The 21,559-nt window shown below is 66.8% G+C and overlaps 1 protein-coding gene across 1 annotated transcript; it reads left to right on the top strand.

Annotated features, from left to right (window-relative positions):
* The first annotated feature begins 1,513 nt into the window (after window positions 1–1,513).
* SLC4A1 (solute carrier family 4 member 1 (Diego blood group)) lies at window positions 1,514–18,742 on the top strand. Its single transcript, XM_075443785.1, is given in 23 exon segments — window positions 1,514–1,584; window positions 4,733–4,823; window positions 4,945–5,041; window positions 6,265–6,334; window positions 6,456–6,556; window positions 8,068–8,141; window positions 8,324–8,501; window positions 8,578–8,713; window positions 8,963–9,104; window positions 10,235–10,310; window positions 11,316–11,500; window positions 12,095–12,305; window positions 12,392–12,483; window positions 12,485–12,596; window positions 12,796–12,944; window positions 13,934–14,128; window positions 14,869–15,036; window positions 15,281–15,370; window positions 15,492–15,658; window positions 15,752–16,005; window positions 16,093–16,262; window positions 16,487–16,660; window positions 17,223–18,742. Coding segments are annotated over 22 exon segments (2,940 nt in total). The 5' UTR covers window positions 1,514–1,584; window positions 4,733–4,805; the 3' UTR covers window positions 17,304–18,742.
* The last annotated feature ends 2,817 nt before the right edge of the window (window positions 18,743–21,559 follow it).

Consider the following 21,559-nt stretch of genomic DNA (forward strand, 5'->3'; position numbering starts at 1 on the left):
GCAGGGGCACGGGGCGGGGGGACGGGCTCCGGCCGGACTCTGGGCAGCCCCTGGGTAATGGGGGGGGGGGGGCCTTCGCCCCCTTCCTCCCCAGGGCTGAGCTCGGCCGCCCCCCCTCTTTCAGGGGGTGCCCAGTTTGGGGGGATGCTGAGCGTCACTCGCCCCCCCCCCCCGGGGTCGGTGGGGTGCGTGGGACCCCCCCGAGCGGAGGGGGTGGGGGGCTGGCTGTGCCCGGGGTGGGGGGGGAGTCCCACAGTGCTCCCAGCACCCCGCTGTTGCCCCGTGCCTCAGTTTCCCCATTGACGTGACAGGGAAATCCCGGGGGGTGAGCACCACGGGCACCCGCGTCCCCCCCTGCAGCGCCCGGAGAAATCAGAGCCACCCTGAACAGAGAGGCAACCCCCCCCCCCCCAATCTGTGGGGACACGTCCCCCCGCTCTGTGCCCCCCGGGGTGCCCCACGCCCTCCTCTGCCCCTGCCAAGGGGTCCCAGCCCACAGCGCCCAGCCGGGGGGCAGCGGGGTGGCCCGGTGGGGAGGGACCCCCAAAATCCCCGGGGCTGCTGGAGGGAGGGGACCCCTCGGCAGCACCCAGATAACGCCGGGGGGGCCGTTATCGGAGCACCCAGCTCGCAGCTATCGCACCTCCCGGCCCCGCGGTGGGTGCCGCCGGGTCCCCAACCCGTGGCCCGCGGCCCCCCAGCCCCGATGATCCCCCCAGATGGGGCTGATGTGGGGGGCAGCTCCATCCCGGCCCCACGGCTGGACACGAGCGATGCCCCCGCAGCGGGGACGTCCCTGGGGGCGTCCCCGAGCCCTGGGCTGTGCGTGTTGCGTGTGCGTGTGAACACGCGTGTGCAAAGCTCGCCCAGCTCTCCCTTCTCCCTGGGATGTGGGGCCAGGGGCCGGGAGCCCTTCAGGGAAGCTGCACACGCAGAGACACACGCGTGTGCGTGCACACACGTGCATACATGTGTATGCACACACATGGACGTGCCTGGCACGCGTGCTCCCCTCGCCCGGCGCCGATGCCGCCGTGCCCATCCCACCCCGGGACCGCGACGCCAGGGGACGGACGGAAGCCCGGCCACGTCCCTGTCCCCCCACACCTCCTCCCCCCGGGGGAACCTCCCCAGGAACCCCCTTTTTTTTAAGAAAAATAAAAAAAATAGAGAGAAAAACCCCAACCCCTGGGGAAGGGAGGGGGGGGATAGCCAGAGGATTCCCGGGGGTTCCCCGCAGGGCAACCCGGAGCCCCGAAAACAAGATAGCGGGGGGCACCGGGAGCCTGGGGCGGCCGAGCCGGCGCAGGGCGAGCGGCTGGGGAGGGCCATGGGGCGCGGGCGGGCAGCGCGCAGGGCGCAGCCTCGACGCCGCAAGATGTTGCGCCCCGATAACCTTGTTTACGGGGGGCCCGGGGGGTGGGGGGGGGGCCGGGTGAGCCCGGGGTGGGGGGGAGATTAGGGAGGTGAGCGTGACTCAGGGCATTTGGGCGCGCTCCCCTGCGCCGCTCGGCTCTTTCCCCGCGGGCAGCGGCGGGCAGGGGCTGGCGGCGAGGGCAGGGGCGTCGCGGAGGCACCCCAAGGGTAGGTGCGGGGTCACGGGAGGCGGTGGCACCTCGGGGTGTCCCTGGGTGCTGGGAGCAGGGGGACGGGGGGGGCAGGTGGGTGGGGGAGCACCCCGGGGTGCCCCCGGCGTGGGGTGGGGTCTGTGGGAGATGCTGTGGGAGCGGGGGGGTACGGGCTGCGTGCTGAGCCACGGTGGCACCCGCTCTGGGGGGGAGCTGAGCCACGCTGCATGGATGATGTGGGATGTATGGGATCCATACTGAGCCACGATGGGTACCCATGGCTGAGGGATCCCAGCCACGCTGCGGGGGTGGCGTGGGATGTATGGGATCCATACTGAGCACCTGCGGTGGGAGGGAGGTCCTGCACCAAGCCACGCTGCGAGGACGGTGTGGGATGTATGGGATCCATACTGAGCCATGGTGGGTACCCATGGCGTGAGGGATCCCAGCCACGCTGTGTGGATGGCGTGGGAGGTATGGGCTCCACGCTGCGTGCGTGCAAGCTGTGCTTGGGGAGGTGTGGGCTCTATACTGAGCCGGGCTGGATATACGGTGTGGGAGGCACGAGTCCAGCCCTGAGTCGTGCTAGCCGCGTGGCGTGGGACGTATGGGCTCTGTACCTGAGCACGTTGGCTGTGTGGTGTAGGAGCTACGGGCTCTGTGCTGTGCCCACAGGGTGTATGGTGTGGGACATATGGACTCCACACCACACACAGCATGAGGGAGGTAAGGGCTCCGTACTGTGCCCGTGGGGTGTATGGTGTGGGATGTATGGACTCCATACCATGCACAACATGAGGGAGGTATGGGCTCTATGCTGTACCTGTTGGGTGCATGGTGTGGGAGGTACGGACTCCACACCACGCACAAGATGTTGGAGCTACAGCCTCTGTGCTGTGCCCATGGGGTGCATGGTGTGGGACATATGGACTCCACACCACGTAGGAGATGTTGGAGCTGCAGGCTCTATGCTGTGTCCGTTGGGTGCATGGTGTGGGATGTATGGACTCCACACCACCCACAAGCTGTTGGAGATGCGGGCTCCATGCTGTGTCTGTTGGGTCTATGGTGCAGGAGCTATGGGCTCCACACCACCCACAAGCTGTTGGAGATACCGGCTCCATGCTGTGCCCGTTGGGTCTATGGCACAGGAGCTATGGGGTCCACACCACCCACAAGCTGTTTAGAGATACGGGCTCCGTGCTGTGTCCGTTGGGTCTATGGTGCAGGAGCTATGGGCTCCACACCACCCACAAGCTGTTGGAGATGCGGGCTCCGTGCTGTGCCCATTGGGTCTATGGCATAGGAGCTATGGGCTCCACACCACCCACAAACTGTTGGAGATACGGGCTCCGTGCTGTGCCCATTGGGTCTATGGCATAGGAGCTATGGACTCCACACCACCCACAAGCTGTTGGAGATACCCGCTCCGTGCTGTGCCCGTTGGGTCTATGGCGCAGGAGCTATGGGCTCCACACCACCCACAAGCTGCTGGAGATACCGGCTCCATGCTGTGCCCGTGGGGCGCGTGGTGCAGGACGCGCTGGACGTCGCGCGCAGGGTGTCTGGCTGGAGGCGCGGGCTCCGTACCGCACACACCGAGCCGGACGCACGGGCTCTGTCCGGCACGGGTGGCACCGGGGTGGGCTCGGTGGGTCCGGGTGTCCCCGTGCCCCGCAGGTCCCCCAGCCCCTCACCCTGGCCTCGGGGCCCCGGGGCAGCGCGGGGGGCACCGGGGGGAGCGGGGCGGGGGCCGGGCGTTATCAGCGGGGCGCAGCCCGGCGCACCGGGCTGATGCAAGAGCCAGGGGGGGCCGGGGGGGCCCCGGGGGGGTCCGGGGGCCGCTGGCGGTGCGGGGCCAGGCGGGGCAGGAAGGAGGAGGCCGGGTCCGGAGCCGGCCGTGGCTCCCGTGCCCCGCCGAGCCTCCCGCGCCCCGCCGGGGGTCCCGCGGCCCCCCCCGGGGTCTCCGGGACCCCAGCCCAGCCCCGGCCGGGAGCCGGCTCCTGCACCGCCCTGGTGAGATCGAGGGGGGCGGGGGGGGGGGGGGGCTCAGTCCCCCCCAAAGCCACCTACTCCCCGACCTTGCACACCCACCCTCCCCATGAACCCCCCTCGCGTGGGGTCCCTGGGACGAGACGGCGGGGGGCAGCCGGGGTCCCCGTCCCCCAGCCTCGGGGGGCCCCGCAGGGGGCTGGGGCAGGGGGGACGGAGGGTCCCGAGGCAGGACACCCCCCCCCCCCGGAGGCTCTGGGCTGGGGGGCAGACGGGGGGTCACGGGGAGGGGGGGGGGTGTCCCGGACGCCTGGGTCCCCCCCAGGGGCGGGGGCGGGGCGGGGCGGCAGGGCGCCCCCTGGCGGTTGTCCCCCGGCACGGCCCCGGGGCAGTTGCGGGCGGGGGGGTGCGGGCTGGGGAATCAGCCAGAGAGGGAGGGCACGGGGGAGGGGTGCAGGCACAGGCTGCAGCTTCCCCCCCCTCCAGGCACCCACCCAGCGCCCCAGGGGCTGCAGAGGCTTTGGGTGCTGGGGGGGAAAGCAGGTGCCTCCCCTCCCCACCTGCGCACCCTGGGGTGCCCTTCCGCTTTGGGACATCCCTGTGAGACCAGCGGTGCCTCAGTTTCCCCTGTCTCACGCCATCGCTCTGCCATTGCAGCTGCAGGGGCTGGCTGGGGGCCCCAGACACTGCAGTGTGGGACCCCAGCCCCCTTGAGTGGGTCTATATGGGACCCCCACCTACATGCGTGGGTTTATATGGGACCTCACCCACGCGCGAGGGGTCCCATGGGACCCAGCCCGCACGTATGGGTCTGTAGGGGACCTGACCCCCGGGCGCAGGACCCGCTGGCATGCGTGGGCACGGGTGGGCCGGGGCAGGATGCCGCGTCCCTGGTGGGAAGCCGCCGTGGCTCTGCCATCGCTTGACGTCGGTTCCCACGCGGGATGGCGGGAGGGCAGGGCACCGCTTCCCCAGGGACCCCTGGCCCCGGGACCTCCATGCCCATGGGGACCCGGTTCCACGGATGGGGTCTGCGGGAACAGCCTCGGGGTCTGGCCCCAGCCCCATCCCAGGGGACAAACCCCACGTCCCGGGGGGCACCCGGCGCTGCCCTGCCCTGGCCTAACGCATTTTCTCTCCCTTTGCCCCCCGCGCCCGCCTTGACGCCGCAGCGCGCCGGGGCATGGTGCCGCCGGGCTGAGCGCCGGGACGCAGCGAGGCGGCAGCGGGGCCGAGCCCGGAGCCATGGAGGGGCCCGGCCAGGTAGGGAGACCCGGCCCCGAGCCCTGGCTCTGCGCCCCGGCCGGCTCCCACCCCCGGCACAGCCCCGGCGAGGCGCTGGGGGTGCCGGACCCTGCTGAGCCCCCTGCTCTCTGTCCCGCAGGAGGCCTACGAGGAGAGGATGAGGAGGAGCCTGGACCCTGAAGGCTACGAGGACCCTGGCATAAAGAGCTCCCGCATATCGCTGGGGGAGATGAGCAGTGAGTGGCTCCCTCGGGTGCCGGGGGGCACGTGGGGGGCACCGGCGTTGCATGGAGGGGGGTGGCATTGCAGAGGTGATGGCATCGCGTGGGTGACCACGTTGCATGGGGGATGGCTCTCCATGGGGGATGGCATTGCATGGGCACCAGCATTACAGAGGTGATGGCATTGCATGGGGGGGTGGCATTGCAGAGGTGATGGCATCGCGTGGGTGACAGCATCGCATGGGGGATGGCTTTCCATGGGGGATGGCATTGCATGGGTGATGGCATTGCAGAGGTGATGGCATCGCGTGGGTGACGTCGTTGCATGGGCACCAGTGTTGCACGGGAACCAGCCCTGAGTGGGTGCTGGCATTGCAGGGGCACCAGCGGTTTGAGGGCACACGTTGTATGGGCGACAGAGTTTCGCAGGTGCCAGCTACGCAGCGGTACCAGCACGGCACAGGCGTGTTGCACGGGCACCGGCGCTGCGTGGGTGCTGGCGTTGCACAGACGTTTTGCACAGGTGCCAGCATTGCATGGGCACCAGCACTGCATGGGTGCCAGCTTTGTGTAGGAGCCAGCATTGCATGGGTGCCAGCGTTGCACGGGCACCCATGTTGCATCAGCACCGCGTTGCGTGGATGCCAGCATGGCACAGAAGTGTTGCATGGGCACCAGCGTTGCATGGGTACCAGTGTTACGTGGGTGCCAGCGTTGCACAGACCTGTTGCATGGGTGCCAGCATCGCACGGGCACCAGCGTCGCACGGGTGCCAGCGTCGCATGGGTACCAGTGTTGCATGGGCACCAGCGTTGCATGGGCACCAGCGTCGCGCGGCCGTGCCAGCGTTGCGCGTGCAGCGGGGCTCGCTGGGAGCCCGGCGCGGTCAGGCAGGGACGCGCAGCCCTCGGGGTCGCGTCGCCCGACGGCAGCGACGCGCTTTGCCGAATCCCCGGAGCTGGTGAGGTGCCACCTCCCATGCGAGGGCTGCGGGTGCCTGAGCTTGGGGACACCGGGGGTCCTTGAGGCCACGGCTGAGCACCCCAGGGGGGGAGGACGAGGGGAGTTTGGGGGGAGTCTGTGTGCCCGGGAGCATCCCCTCGCCCAAAGCTCGGTTCATTCGGAGCTGCCACCCTGACGGGGTGCTTGGGCCGTGCCAGCTCCCAGCACCCAGACCCTTGGGTCCCCGCTCGGGGTGACGCCGGCGGGGTGGTGACGCTGCCGCCTGTTCTGCGCAGGGGCTGGCGCTGGCACCGGGTCCCCCTTGCACGCGTGGAGGGCCAGAGCCGAGGAGCTGTCGCCCCTGCGGTGAGTCCCCCAAATCGGGGAGGGGGCCGGCTGCCACCCCGCCGGCCATCGGCAAGGGGACGCTGCCAGCACCCAGGGGTGCCCGGCGCTGACCCCCGTCCCGGCGGTGTGTGTCTTGCAGCCGGTATTTGCCCAGCCGCCGGGGATGCTATGACCTGGACGGGAGGAGGCGCGTGGCTGGGGCCCCCCCGGGACAGGCGAGCTACCGCGGCGGAGGGCAGCGTGAGTGACCGCGGGGGCACCGGGGGACGAAGCCCAGGCTTTGCCACCCCCCAGCCCTGCACTCCGCGGGGTGACCATCACCCGGGCGTCAGGGCACGCGGCGGGGGTGACCGCTGCCGCTTGTCCGTAATCGCCCGCTGATTGAGGATAAATAAAGTCTTTGTTTGGGATGAGGACAAGAACCACTCGGGGCTGAGCGCTGGCCGGCGCCGGGCGGCTCGGCAGCGGTGGCAGCGGGCCGGGACGAGGACAGGCTCGTGCCCACACGCCGCGGCCAACGCCGTCGGGGACACCGGCGCGAGGGACGCGCCCCAACGCCGCTCGCGTGGGCGCAGCATCCCTCACCGCGCCGAGCGGGACGCGGCTCTGGCGGCATCGCCGCGCCGGGTGACCTGGCCGGGGGGCGGCGGGGGGACCGCGGTGGTCCCCGGCCGGTGGAAGGGGACGGGGTGAGCCTGTCCCCGGCACCGGGGTGGCCGCGGGCGGGAGCCGCGCTGGTGTTTACTGTCAGCAAAGGCGAAGTGCTCCGGGATTTACGGTGCACACAGGGCGGCCGCGGGGCGTGGGGCTCGGCCCCCGCTTTATAGGGCCGGAGGCTGCGGGGCCGTGGGGAGCGCAGGGGGGGGCCGTGGGGAGCGCAGGGGGGTGCCGCAGGTAGGCAGGGGGACAGGGACGGGGACACCTCGAGCTCCTGGGGTCCGGCTGGATGGAGGAGTGCTGTCCCTGTCCAAGGGGCAGCGCTCGGTGCTGGGGTCGGGGTTGTGCCAGTGGCAGGGTGGTGGGGCAGAGCGTGGCCCCGGTGATGTCCCCAGACTGTCACCCTGCCGCGGGAGCCAGGCTGCAGGGGTGCGAGGGGCTGGAGCTGGGCACCGGCAGGGTGGGGGGCGACGGAGGGACACGTCCAGCAAACCCCAACGGGGTTTAAGGATGGGGGATGTACAGGTGGAGACACATCCAGCAATCCCCAGCTGGCCCTAGGATGGGACAATGGGTGGGGGACACATCCAGAGAGTCCCAACCGGGTCTGGGGTGGAGGTGGTGGAGCAGAGGACACATCCATAGAGTCACAACCAGGTCTGGGGTGGGAGTGATGGAGCAGGGGGCTCATCCAGAGAGTCCCAGCTGGGTCTGGGGTGGGGATGATGGAGCAGGGGACACATCCAGAGTCCCAACTGGGTCTGGGGTGAGGATGATGGAGCAGGGGACACATCCAGAGAGTCTCAACCAGGTCTGGGGTGGAGGTGATGGAGCAGGGGTCTGGGGTGGGGTTGGTGGAGCAGGGGACACATCCAGAGAGTCCCAACTGGGTCTGGGGTGGAGGTGATGGAGCAGGGAACGCATCCATAGAATCACAGCCAGGTCTGGGGTGGCGATGGTGGAGCAGGGGACACATCCAGGCAACCCCAGCTGGGTCTGGGGTGGGGGTGATGGGGGGAGACGCCTTCGTCAGAGCCCACGGGGGTCCAGGCAGGGACAGGGACCAGCTAACATGGCAGTGGCTCCACTCGCAGCTTCGTCGGTGACCGATGTGGACCTGGAGGCGGCAGGGAGCAGGAGGCCCGTGTCCCGGCGGGAGACCCATGAGGTGGGTGCTGCCCTGGGGACCCCCATTCCCGGGGACCGGCGGACCATGGCCACCCAGAGACCCACCCCAGCCCTCGGGGGCATGGGGGGATGCTGGCACGGGCAGCCGCAGCTCTGGGGCTGCTGGGGGTCCCCGGTGCAGCCGGGGGGGGGACCCTGACGTCCCCCCGGCTCTGGCCGCAGGGCTACGTGGAGCTGCACGAGCTGGTCATGGACAGCAAGCAGGAGCTGTGCTGGATGGAGGCCAGCCACTGGCTCAAGCTGGAGGAGGACTTCAAGGAAGCCGGGCACTGGGGCCAGCCCCATCTCTCCTTCCTGACCTACCGCAGCCTCCTGGAGATCCACCGGGCTTTGGCCAAAGGTGGGGACACCGGTCAGCTGCGGGACGGTGGCGGGGACCCCGCGCTGGGCGGCCGGTGACGGTGCTGTCCCCGCAGGCGCCGTGCTCCTCGACGTGGCGGCCACCTCGCTGCCGGCCATCGCCCACGTCGTCATCGACCAGATGGTCTACGAGGGGCAGATCAAGCCGCAGGACCAGGAGGACATCCTGAGGACCCTGCTGCTGCAGCACAAGTACGGCCGGGGCTGGTGGTCCCATGGTGGGGGGACACCCCAGTACCTGGGCTGGATCTGGCCCCAGCGAGTCCCGCTGGAGCCTGGCACGGGGTGGAAGACCCCCTCGGTGCTTCGGGTTTGCCCCCCAGCCCGGTTCAGGGGTCCCTGCACACCCCCAGGGCTGGGGCTGTGAGATGGGGTTTTTTGGAGGTGGGGGGGGTGTCAGTGGCGCTGGCCCATCTGACGCTGTCCCCCCGGCTGCTCCAGACACCCCAGCGAGGCCGAACCGGTGGGGACCCTGCGGCCAGCGCAGCTGCAGCGCGCGGGCACGGGCCGGGGAGAGACGGAGCAGCCGCTGCTGCGGGCGCAGCAGGCGCTGGAGATGCGCAGGCTGGCCGGGGCCGAGCAGGCGAGCGGGGGGCGAGGGGGGCGTTGGGGTGCGGGGGGGCAATGGGGTGCGGGGGGGCGTTGGGGTGCGGGGGGGCAATGGGGTGCGGGGTGGCATTGGGGTGCAGGGAGGCATTGGAGTGCAGGGGGGCATTGGGGTGCAGGGAGGCATTGGGGTGCGGGGGGGCAATGGGGTGCGGGGGGGCAATGGGGTGCAGGGGGGCATTGGGGTGCAGGGAGGCATTGGGGTGCAGGGGGGGCAATGGGGTGCAGGGAGGCATTGGGGTGCAGGAGTCAGGGGTGCGGGGAGGGCTGCTGGGAGCCTTGCACACGCGCCCCAGGGTGTGCACGCACACAGATACATGCACCCCGACGCATGCACACACACCCACCCCCCCTTGGCACGCGCCGGTGCACACCAGCAGGGGTGCAGGCTTTCGCAGGGACCCCCACACTGCGCATCCCCGGGGGGGGGGCACGCACCCGCTGACACACACTCCTGCACACACAAACAACCCCCCAAACTCCCACGAACCCCACTTTCCCTCCTCCCCCCACAAGTGTGCATGCCTGCACTTGCACACACACACGCATGCACGCATGTGGGTGCACACGCATGCACATACATGTGCACGCATGCATGCAGGGGGATGGCGCGGAGGTGGCAGCAAGGGAGCTGGGCTTGCAGGGGATGGAGGGGGGCACACAGGGGACGGAGGGGACACGCTGGGGATGGTGGGGGCACACAGGGGACGGAGGGGACACGCTGGGGATGGAGGGGGGCACGCAAGGGATGGAGGGGACATGCTGGGGATGGAGGGGGACACACTGGGGATGGAGGGGGGCACACAGGGGATGGAGGGGGACACGCTGGGGATGGAGGGGGGCATGCTGGGGATGGAGGGGACATGTAGGGGATGCAGGGGGGCACACTGGGGATAGAGGGGACACGCTGGGGATGGAGGGGGGCACACAGGGGATGGAGGGGGGCACACAGGGGATGGAGGGGACATGCAGGGGATGGAGGGGGACATGCAGGGGATGCAGGGGGGCACACTGGGGATGGAGGGGACATGCAGGGGATGGAGGGGGACATGCAGGGGGACCGAGGACAGCCAGCTGACCCCTCTGCCATCCGTCTGCCCACCACAGAGCCCAAGCGGAGCCACTAGACCCCAGCTCCCCCAGAACATCCCCGAGGACGCCGAGGCCACGCTGGTCCTCGTGGGTGAGCGGGCAGCGGGGCTGCGGGTGCGGGGTCCGGGCTGCGGTGTCAGGGCGGTGGGTGCGGGGTCAGGGCTGCGGGTGCGGGGCCGGGGCGGTGGGTGCGGGGCCAGGGTGCACAGCGGGAGCTCCGGTCGCTGCCTGCTCGCTCACTCGCTGCTTTTCTTGCGCCTTTTTTGACTTTCCCCCATCCTCAGCTCTCGCCGCCGCCGGCTGCTGCTCAGCGCTGCTCTCTGGGCCCCGAGTCCCCACGTCCCTTGTCCTCATGTCCCATTGCTCCACTCCCCTCTGTCCCTGTGTCCTCGCGTCTCTCTGCCCCCCTCTGCCCCCATGTCCGTGGGTCCCTCGTGTCTCTGTGTGCCCCTGTCCCATTCCCTTTGTCCTCCCACATCCCCGTGCCTCTGTGTCATCTGGTCTCCAAATAACTCCATCGCTGTACCCACGCCCCCTTATCGCCGTATCCCTGTGTCCCCAAGTTTCCATGTCCCCATGCGCCTGTGTCCCCATGTCTTCTCCATATCCCAATGTCCCCAGGCTCCTGTGTCCCCATGTCTTCTCCATATCCCAATGTCCCCAGGCTCCTGTGTCCCCAGGTCTTCTCCATATCCCAGTGTCCCCATGTCCCCACACTCCTGTGTCCCCACGTCTCCATATCCCCATGTCCCCAAGTTTCCATGTCCCCATGCGCCTGTGTCCTCATGTCTTCTCCATATCCCAATGTCCCCAGGCTCCTGTGTCCCCATATCTTCTCCATATCCCAATGTCCCCATGTCCCCACGCTCCTGTGTCGCCACGTCTCCATATCCCCGTGTCCCCAAGTTTCCCTGTCCCCACACTCCTGTGTCCCCATATCTTCTCCATATCCCAATGTCCCCATGTCCCCATGCTCCTGTGTCTCCACGTCTCCATATCGCCGTGTCCCTGTGCTCTCGTGTCCCTACATCCCTGTGCCCTGTGTCCCTGTGCCCAGCCCACCCCTGACCCCCGTCCCATCCCGTCCTCCCCCCAGGCTGCGCAGCCTTCCTGGAGCAGCCGACGCTGGCCTTCGTGCGTCTCAAGGCCGCGGTGACACTGGACGCCGTCCTCGAGGTGCCTCTGCCCGTCCGCTTCCTCTTGGTGGTCCTGGGCCCCGACACCCCCCACATCAGCTACCACGAGATCGGCCGCGCGGTTGCCACCATGATGTCCGAGAGGGTACGGCTCGCCCGCCGTTGCCACCAGCGCTGTCACCGGCACTGTCGTCCAGGATGCCAGCCCCCCCTGAGCACCCCGAAGTCCCCAGCCCTGGGGCCGCACCCTCCAGCAGGGCTCGTCCGCCTGTGCCACATCCCTCCCCGTCCTTGTGTCCCTGTGACCCCATGCCACTGTGTCCCCTTGTCTCTATGCACCAGTGTCCCCATCCCTCTGGGGCTCTGTGTTCCCACGCACCCCTGTCCCCGTGTCCATATTCATCCCCGTCCCCACACTTCCATGTCCCTGTGGCCCCATGCTCCCGTATCCCCATGCCCCTGAGGTCAAATGTCCCTTTGTCCCCATGTGTCCATGCAACCATGTCCCCTTGCTCCTGTGGTCCTATGTCCCCCATGTCACCATGTCCCTCTTTATTCCCATGTCCCCATGCCCCTGTGGCCCCATACCCCTGTGTCCACATGCCCCCCCTCATCCTCAAGCCCCCACATCCCCACCATGCCCCATCCCTGTGGGGGATGCTCAGGGGTCGGGCGGGCGCCCAGCAGCACCCAAGGGTGCCGGAGACGGCTGAGCTCCTGTCCCCGGGCCACCCGGCAGGTCTTTCGCCGAGACGCCTACCTGGCCGAGGGTCGCCAGGACCTGCTGCGGGGGGTGGAGGACTTCCTGGAGGCCAGCATCGTCCTGCCGCCCACCGAGACCCCCAGCGAGCAGCTCCTCCGCAGCCTGGTGCCGCTGCAGCACGAGCTGCTCCGCCGCCGCTACCAGCCCCCCGAGAAGGCGCCCACCGAGCCCTTCCTGAAAGTCCCGGGTACGGTGGGGACCACCCCGGGATCCCCCGGGATCCCCCAGCCCCGTGGCTGGTGGGACCCAATGGACACCTTCTTGCGTCCCCAGGGCTGGAGGTGCCGGTGCCGGAGGATGACGACCCCCTGCGGAGGACGGGGCGACCTTTCGGGGGGCTGGTGAGGGACATCCGCCGGCGGTACCCCCAAATATCTGAGCGACATCAAGGACGCCCTCAGCCCCCAGTGCCTGGCCGCCGTCATCTTCATCTACTTCGCGGCGCTGTCACCTGCTGTCACCTTCGGAGGCTTGCTGAGTAATGGGGGGGACAGGCTGGGGACACGCCGGGGGACGGGGAAGTCCCCCAGCTGGGCACAGGGCTGGGGGAGCTGGGTGCCACTGGGGATGCTCCTGGGGGGGTTATTGCAGCCCCTAACCCTGGTGCCGAGGAGCTTGGGGTGGGGGGACACAGCGCTGTGCCCCCCCAGCACCCACCGGCTCTGCTCCCCCCCCAGGTGAGAAGACCAAGGGCATGATGGGGGTGTCGGAGCTGCTGGTCTCCACCTGCGTGCAGTGCGTCCTCTTCAGCATCTTCAGCGCCCAGCCCCTGCTCGTCGTCGGCTTCTCGGGGCCCCTCCTCGTCTTCGAGGAAGCCTTCTTCTCGGTGGGTGCCACCCTGCACCCCTGGGTGCCCCCCGCCCACCGTTGGTGGTCCCCGCAGGGGGCTTGTGGTGTCCCCACCAGCGCTGGCAGAGGCACGGGGTGCTGCCACGTGGGTGACGGCACAGGGTGATGATGGGTTGACGGTTGGACTTGATGATCTTAGAGGTCTTTTCCAACTTTCGTGATTCTCTGAGGAGATGACAAGTGGGTGATGGCAAGTGGCGGGTGGCACAGGGGTGGTCCCGCATGCAGGATGGCACGTGGGTGATGCTATGTGGGTGATGCTGCATGGGTGATACCATGCAGGTGGAGCTATCTGAGTGATGGCACAGTGGTGGTGCCACATGAGGGGTGGCACTGGTGGGATGTCATGTGGGTGATGCCATGTGGGTGATGGCACAGGGGTGGTCCCGCATGCAGGATGGCACATGGGTGATGCCATGTGGGTGATGCTGCATGGGTGATACCATGCAGGTGGAGCCATCTGAGTGATGGCACAGCGGTGATGCCACATGAGGGGTGGCACTGGTGGGATGGCACATGGGTGATGCCGTGTGGGTGATGGCACATGGGGGATGGCACAGGGGTGGTCCCTCATGCAGGATGGCACTGGTGGGGTGGCACATGGGTGACGCTGCATGGGAGATGCCATGTGGGTGATGCCGTGTGGGTGATGGCACGTGGGCGATACCATGCAGGTAGAGCTACCTGGGTGATGGCACAGGGGTGATGTGAGGTGCATGACGCCATGTGGGTCGTGCCAGACAGCTGACACCACATGGGTGACACCACGTGGGCGACACCACAAGGGCAATGCCTGGTGGGTGATCCCACAGAGGTCCCACCACAGCGGGGCACCACTATCCCCATCCCAGCACCCCCAGCCCGCATGTCACACAGCCACTGTGGGACCCCGGGGTCCAGCCCACCTGGGTGCCCATGCTGAGGGCTCCAGGGGGGCTGATGGGGCTTTGCCCTCTGGCTCCCCAGTTCTGCAACGACAATGGCATGGAGTACATCGTGGGCCGCGTCTGGATCGGCTTCTGGCTGATCTTGCTGGTGCTGGTGGTGGTGGCCTTCGAGGGCAGCTTCCTGGTGCGCTACCTGTCCCGCTACACCCAGGAGATCTTCTCCTTCCTCATCTCCCTCATCTTCATCTACGAGACCTTCTCCAAGCTCATCACGGTGAGGGGCACGGGGGTCCCGTGGCGGGGAAGGGCGGGGGGGGGGTGCTGCAGGTTGTGGTCATCGCCCGGGTTTCCATAGAAACGGTGGGACCTGGGCCAGGGATGCAGGTGAGGGACGGAGCCCGGCTCCCAGTGTTTTCTCCTCCTTCCCAGGTGTTTCCCAGTTCGTGCTTCTCTCCGTGGGGAGGGGGTTGGGGCAGGGAGGTGAACCCCAGGCAGATGTCCCACCTGGGCTGCAGCAAGCATGGTCCTTGCCCAGGAACTGCCTGGAGAGCCCCGATTTCTTCACCCATCCCCTGGCTCAGACCCTTCCCGCCTGGCCGGCAGCAAGGGGACGGTGTCACCCTGCGCACCGGGTGCCCGCAGGGACATCTCTGGTGCTGGAGAGGTGACAGGCAGGACACATTGCCCCGTCACACCGAGGTGCCGCTGTGCACCCCTCTGCCCCAAACTGGGGTGACACACGGCCAGCGGCGGAGCCGCGCTCGTCCGTCCCCACCGTGCCACCCAGCCCCTGCTCCGGCCCCGTTTCCGAACGAGCGTGGAGAAAACCGAGCCTAAAAATAACCCCCCCCGCTCACCGCGTGCCAAGCTCCCAGCCTCGTCGGTCACCCTGGCACGCACCCCGCACCCACGCACCCGCTCCCAGCGCGGCGGGAGGGGTGCGGGGGGATCCCCCATCCCCACCCGCTAGCGGGGGTCCCATCCCCCCTGACGCCCTCCCCCTTCCCTCCCCAGATCTTCAAGGATCACCCGCTAAAGCGGCAATACAGCGTGAAGGCGGTGGCCGAGCCCAAGGTGCCGGAGCCCAACACGGCGCTGCTGTCCCTCGTCCTCATGGCCGGCACCTTCTTCATGGCCTTCTTCCTCCGCAAGTTCAAGAACAGCGTGTTCCTGCCCGGCAAGGTGAGGACGGAGGGGCCGCGGTGACGTCCCCCCCCACCCCACCGGACCCTCGGGGAGGGCAGTGCGAGGGGTGAACCAGGGGCTCGGTTTCCCAGAAGGGGCTGGCTGAGACCGTGCGAACTCATCGCATTCTCCCGTGGAGGTCTTTGCTGGAGCTCGCTGCCAGCACGGACATGGTGGGGGGGGACCCCTCGGCTGGGTGGGGACACAGAGGGTTTTAACACGGGGCATGGCGTCCCCACAGGCCCGGCGCTTGATCGGGGACTTCGGGGTGCCCATTTCCATCTTCATCATGGCACTGGTCGACTTCTTCATCAAGGACACGTACACGCAGGTCCGGGAGCAGCGGGCAGGCAGGGCTGGGGGGAAGGGGGTGTCGCCAACAAGGGGACGTGGATCGGGGTGCTCGTCCCTGTGCCCCGTCCCCTCACTCCTCCATCTCCGCTCCCATCCAGAAACTGAATGTCCCCAGAGGGCTGGAGGTCACCAACTCGTCCGCCCGGGGCTGGTTTATCAGCCCCATGGGGAAGGACAACAGCTTCCCCATCTGGATGATGTTCGCCTCTGCAGTGCCCGCCCTCCTGGTCTTCATCCTCATCTTCCTCGAGACGCAGATCACCACGTGAGGACTGGGGATGGGGTATGGTGGTGCCTGGCATGGCGAGGGTGGAAGGGGACCTCCCACCGGTGACTCTTCCCCTGCTGTCCCCGGCAGCCTCATCGTCAGCAAGCCCGAGAGGAAGCTGCTGAAGGGCTCCGGCTTCCACCTGGACCTGCTGCTGATCGTGGCCATGGGGGGGGTGGCCGCCCTCTTCGGCATGCCCTGGCTCACTGCCACCACCGTCCGCACCATCACCCACGCCAACGCCCTCACCGTCATGAGCAAGACCAGTGCTCCCGGCGAGAAGTCCCAGATCTTGGAGGTCAAGGAACAGCGCATCAGTGGCTTGTTGGTGGCCGTGCTCATCGGTGAGCTGGGGACATGCCCCCCTACCCCAGGCAGGGAGGGTTGGGTGCCCCCAACAGCTCTCCCTGGCCTCTCCTTCTCCACCGCAGGCGTCTCCATCCTCATGGAGCCCATCCTGAAGCACATCCCGCTGGCCGTGCTCTTCGGCATCTTCCTCTACATGGGCGTCACCTCCCTCTTTGGCATCCAGCTCTTTGACCGCGTCCTGCTCTTGCTGATGCCACCCAAGTACCACCCCAAGGAGCCCTACGTCACCCGGGTGAGTGAGCCCTGTGTCACCTGGCTGGGTGGCCATGGGCTTGGGGTTCTCCTGGGCTGCGGCACCCCATGGTGCTGCCTGCAATTGCTTGTGGCTCACCAGAGAGCCTCCTCCTTTGGAGCTGAACCTTCGCTGGGCTCTTTGGGCCACAGCCCCAGCACCCCGGGAAGGGTGTGGGGTGCTGGACCCACCACCCTCACCCCGCTGCGCTCTTCATCCCGCAGGTGAAGACTTGGCGGATGCACCTCTTCACCTTCACCCAGATCATCGCCCTCGGGCTGCTGTGGGCGGTGAAGTCCACCCAGGCCTCGCTGGCGCTGCCCTTCGTCCTCATCCTCACCGTGCCCCTGCGGCGCTTCCTGCTGCCCAAGATCTTCCGGGACATCGAGCTCAAATGTGTACGTAGCCCTGGCATGGGCTGGGAGCCACTGCGGTGCTGTCCCTGTCCCTGCAGGGCACACCCCATGTCCATCCCCATCCCTGTCCCCATCCTCATCCTCTTCCCCATTCCCAGCTGTGTCCCCATCCCCATTCTTGTCCCCATCCCTGTCCCTATCCTTGCTCCCATCCACATCTCTGTCCCTGTCCCCATCCCCATCCGCATCACAGTCCCATCCCTGTCCCCATTCCCATCTCTGTCCCCATCCCCATCCCCATCTCTGTCCCATCCTTGTTCCCATCCCCATCCCTGTTCCCATCCTTGTTCCCATCCCCATCCTCATCTCCATCCCTGTCCCCATCCCTATCCCCATCCCCACCCCTGTCCCCGTTCCCATCTCTGTCCCTTCCCCCATCCCCATCTCTGTCCCATCCTTTTTCCCATCCCGATCCCTCTTCCCATCCCCATCTCTGTCCCCATCCTTGTTCCCATCCCCATCCTCATCTCCATCCCGGTCCCTGTCCCTGTCCCTGTCCTGTCCCGGTCCCTGTCCCACCTAACGCCCTCTCCCATCCCTCCAGCTGGACGCAGACGACGCGATGGTGACCTTCGAAGAGGCGGAGGGCACGGACGTGTACGACGAGGTGCAGATGCCCAGCTAAGGGCTCGCTGCCGCCCGCCCCCCCGGGACGGCCCCGTGCCCCCCCGGCCCCCCACACCCCCTGCTTGGCGCTCCACTGCTGCCGTCCCGGGGCGCTGGGCATCGGAGGGGGACTTGGGGACACGGCCCCAGAGCCCTGGTCCCCACCTGTGCACCCTGTGAATGGAGCCTTTTTTATTTCCCCCCTTTTTTCCCCTTTTTTAAACACATTTTGGATGATGTGATCTCACCCACGCTTTGCTGCCCACTGGGGAAGAGGCTGCCTGGGCTTGGTGGGGTCCCACGGGCCGTCCCCCACCCCGTGGCAAGACGGGATGGCCTGTGCGCCATGTCACCCTCCCCTGTGTCACCATCCCCCATGTCACCGTCCCCCATGTCACCATCCCATCCCCGGGGCCAAGCCGGGGCTGCGACCGGGCACCGAGCGCGGGAAGGAGCCGGAGGAAGACGCCCGAGCCCGGAGCAAGGAGGAAGGCTGGGACGAGGACACGGCGGGACAGGGTCCCCCCCACTGCCCCCCTGGGGAGCCCTCCATCCCCGGTCCCCCTTCCCCAGACGAGCTCCCAGTGCCACCGCGCTCGCCGCATCTCCCAGGGTTGGGGTGTAAATAGTCCAGTGAGGAGGGCGATGGGTTTGCGATGCGGGAACTGTGCTAAAAAGACCAAAAAAAAATAATTACGCCAATGCTTCCACGGGTGGGATTCGCTCAGAACCGAACAAAACCCCCCCCCCAAAAAAGACTCAAAAAGCACCTTAAAAAAGAAAAAAAATGAGGAAAAGCAAAGAAAAAAAATGAGGAAAAGCAAAGAAAAAAAGCAGGCGCAAGGAGTGATCTGTATATTTGATGCTAGCGATGAGGGGAGTTTGTAATTTATTTCTAAAGGCCGATGGCGCTCCCGCCCGCGGCGGGGGCCGTGTGTGTGTGTGTGTATATACTAGAGAGAAACTATAGAAAAAATTTACAATTTTCTAGACAGAAAGGCTTATTTTTAAAGGATCCTGGTCAGGGCCTAAACTCTATGGACCAGTCCGGCAGCGTCGCGTAACCGATGATTTAGTGTTGGTACCATTCCTCTCTATTTTTTTAGCGTTTCAGTTAAACCTGTGTAGTTTTTCCTTCATTTTTCCCTCGCTTGCTGACCACGTCTTGCCCCGTTTCCGCCGGGATTGCTCCCAAACCAGCCGAGCATCCCCCCGCTCCCGCCGGGGCCGACCCTGCCCAGAGCCGAGGGCCGGATCCGGCCAGGGCTCAGCGCACCCCATCGGGCTGTGAATTTGCTCCTTTTTGCATAAATTGGAGTGGGGGGGGGGGACAGACGGACCCCAAAATCAGCGTGGGGGATGGCGGGGGGGGGGGCAGCCATGCCCAGGGCTGCGCTGCCTCCTGTTTGAGTTGGTTTAGTTTAATTAATGAATTAAATGAATTAATGAATTAAACAACATCGCGAGCTTTGGGGTTTTTATTCCTTCCCTTCCCCACCCACCTCTGTATCAGGCTTTAATAAAGAAATGAAGAAAACCGGAAAGGAAACAGGGTTTTTCTTTCTGGTTGTGTATTTGCTGGAGGGGGGGGGGTCACCTTATTTAATTTCCTCCCCCCCCAAAACGCAGCAGCATCCTTCGGGCGCTCAGCCCAGCCGTACCGAGACGCTCGCCACGGCCTCCCGGGATGCTCGCTGCGTCCCAGCCCCCCGCGACCCTCCCCGCAGCCATCCCGGGATGCTCCCCATGGTCATCCCGGGATGCTCAGCCCCCTCCCCCTGCACCCCCCCTGCACCCCAGGGTGCTGCCCGATCGCTGCCGGCCGCACGCCCACGGCTGTCCCCGCACCGGGGGGACGCGCTGAGCCTCCAGCCCAGGGACGCTGCTGTAACAGGGCGCAGAGCAGACCCCAGCCCCTCCCTCCAGACCACGCTGGCATTAATTTGACCCCGATTACCCATAATCTCATTAAGGAGAGCGATCAGCCCCCCCTGGCAGACACCCGCCCGCGGCCCCGCTCTGTCAAGAGCGCCGTGGGAAGGGATGCACCCGTTCGCCCCGAGCCTTTCCGTGGGGCAGGCACTGGGGTCAGCATCTGTCACTGCTCCTGGCCCCCACCCCAAAGGCTCTCCGTGGGGCCGGGATAAATCCCATCGGGGTCTCCAGCTTTTCCTGAGCCTGGCGTAGCTGCTCGCCCTTGTTTTCTGGAGATGGAGGTACGTGGCCGGCGTTTTTCAGCCCAAGCCTGGCAGCTGCCCGTCCTTCCGCCGGCCTCACGTGGGCAAAGCCACACCGGGTGCCATCGGGGGGGCTCAGCACCCCGCTGCTGCGGTCCCTGCCTCCGAAACCTGGCACTGCCATGCCAGTGATGGAGGAAGCACCTGCCTGCACCCCGTCCTTCTCCCTCTCCACCCCGGGAAGGGCTTTTTATCCTCCGGGAGATGTCGGCGAGGTCGCTGCCGCGGGATCCAACCTGGGTTGGGGAGGGGGGGGATTTAGGTCAAGCGCTCAGCTGAGCTGGACTTGGCCTGGCAAAATGTGGTGGGGGGGTGATTTGTGGTGGGGACCCGCAGCAGCAGCTCGTAGCAGAGCGGGAGTTGCACGGGGAGAAAAATAAAATATTAGTTAATAGGTTTGCTATTGAGGAGGGGGGAGCACAGAGCTGGAGAGCTGGGTCACTCCGTGGCTGCATCCCTGGGAGGGGAGAGCCCCGGTGCTGGTGGGGTGCGGGGTGCCGGCGGGGTGCAGGGTGCCCGCAGCATCCCCGGGTGCTGCCTGCGACAGCCTGGATCTCCTCGGAGCTTTCTGTTGGTGTTTGTGCTCTGACCAAGCGAAAAGGCAAATAAACCCCCCCCAAAGGCTGCCATTGTGCCACCTTACAGCGCCTTTATTAGCCAAAAATACCCATCTACGCAAATAACAGCGAATAAAAAATTCCTTTGGTAAGAAGCAAGTCCTGGGGAGGGCACGGAGCAAGGGGGGGAGCGTTTGGGGGGGGGTATTTGAGGAGTCCCTGTTTCCGGCCCACCTGCTTTGAGGGGCTCATGGCCAATTTCCAGGGCTCCAGGGTCCCTTCTCGGTGACAAAAGCCACCGAACCGTGTTGCAGGGGGGGGATCTGTGCTGCCACTGGGGCCGCAGCGCCGTCCAAAATGGCCTTTTGGGTTTAAAAAAATAAATAAATAAAAATTTAAAAATGTCAGTTTTCACGTGTTTGGCCCGATTGTCTCCAAATATTTTGTTGTGTGTTGGTTTTTTTTTTTTTTCCTTTTTCTCCTGCAGTTTTCCCTCTTGCAAAACCGTGACATTTCACCCAAATCAGGCCAGGAAAAACAGCTCAGCGGAGGGCCCTTTCCACGCAGAATAAATAGATATAGAATTTTTTGAAGCTTTTGCTGGAGGGTTGAGCCTCCCGGCGCCGCGGCCGGCTGGCGCAGCTTGGCACCCCTCGGCGGCCGCGCCGGCTGGAGGCAGGGCTGCGGGACGTGGCAGCGGGGCCGGCCGTCTGTCTGTCCGGCCGAGCCTTCCCTTGGGAAGAACGCCCCAACAAGCGACTCGCTCGCCCGGGCTTTCCCCCATCGCCACCCCTGCGCCCCCAAATCACCCAGGGGGGGCCAACTGCACCCAGATTCGGGACTGTTTTTTTTTTTTGTCCCCCATATAAACAGCGGTGAAAAATCCCCCAGATTTCAGCCGTTCCCATGCTGCCGGCCAGCCCCAGAGCCAGACCCCGCGCTCCCAGGCCTCATCCTGCATCCCCAAAGGGGGGGTCCCCAAATCTCCCGCTCCCCGCTGCCTATGGCAGGTGCCTGTCGGAGCTGCCTGCGCCGGCTTGGCCGGAGCTCGCCGGTAGCGTGCAGGCAGCCAGTACCGTGCAGACGACCGGAGCTTCCCGGTAGCGTGCAGAGGGCTGGAGCTCCCCGGTAGCGTGCAGGCAGCCGGTAACGTGCGGGTGATCGGAGGTTGCCGGTAGCGTGCAGACAACCGGAGCTCCCGGCAGCGTGCAGAAGGCTGGAGCTCCCCGGTAGCGTGCGGGCAGCCGGTAGCGTGCAGACAACCGGAGCTCCCGGTAGCGTGCAGATGGCCGGAGCTCGGCGGCAGCGCACGGGCAGCCGGGAACGGGCCGGCGGCCTGCAGCAGCCATGACGGGCGGCCGCAGCGCGCAGCCAGCCCCGGGCAGCCGGTACCGGGGAGGCGGCCCGGGGTGGCCGGTACCGGGGAGGCGGCCGGCAGCGCGCAGGCAGCCGGGGATGGGCCGGTAATTCGCAGGCAGCTC

Source organism: Opisthocomus hoazin, chromosome 26 (genome assembly GCF_030867145.1).
Source record: "Opisthocomus hoazin isolate bOpiHoa1 chromosome 26, bOpiHoa1.hap1, whole genome shotgun sequence".
In the NCBI taxonomy this organism is placed as follows: Eukaryota; Metazoa; Chordata; class Aves; order Opisthocomiformes; family Opisthocomidae; genus Opisthocomus; species Opisthocomus hoazin.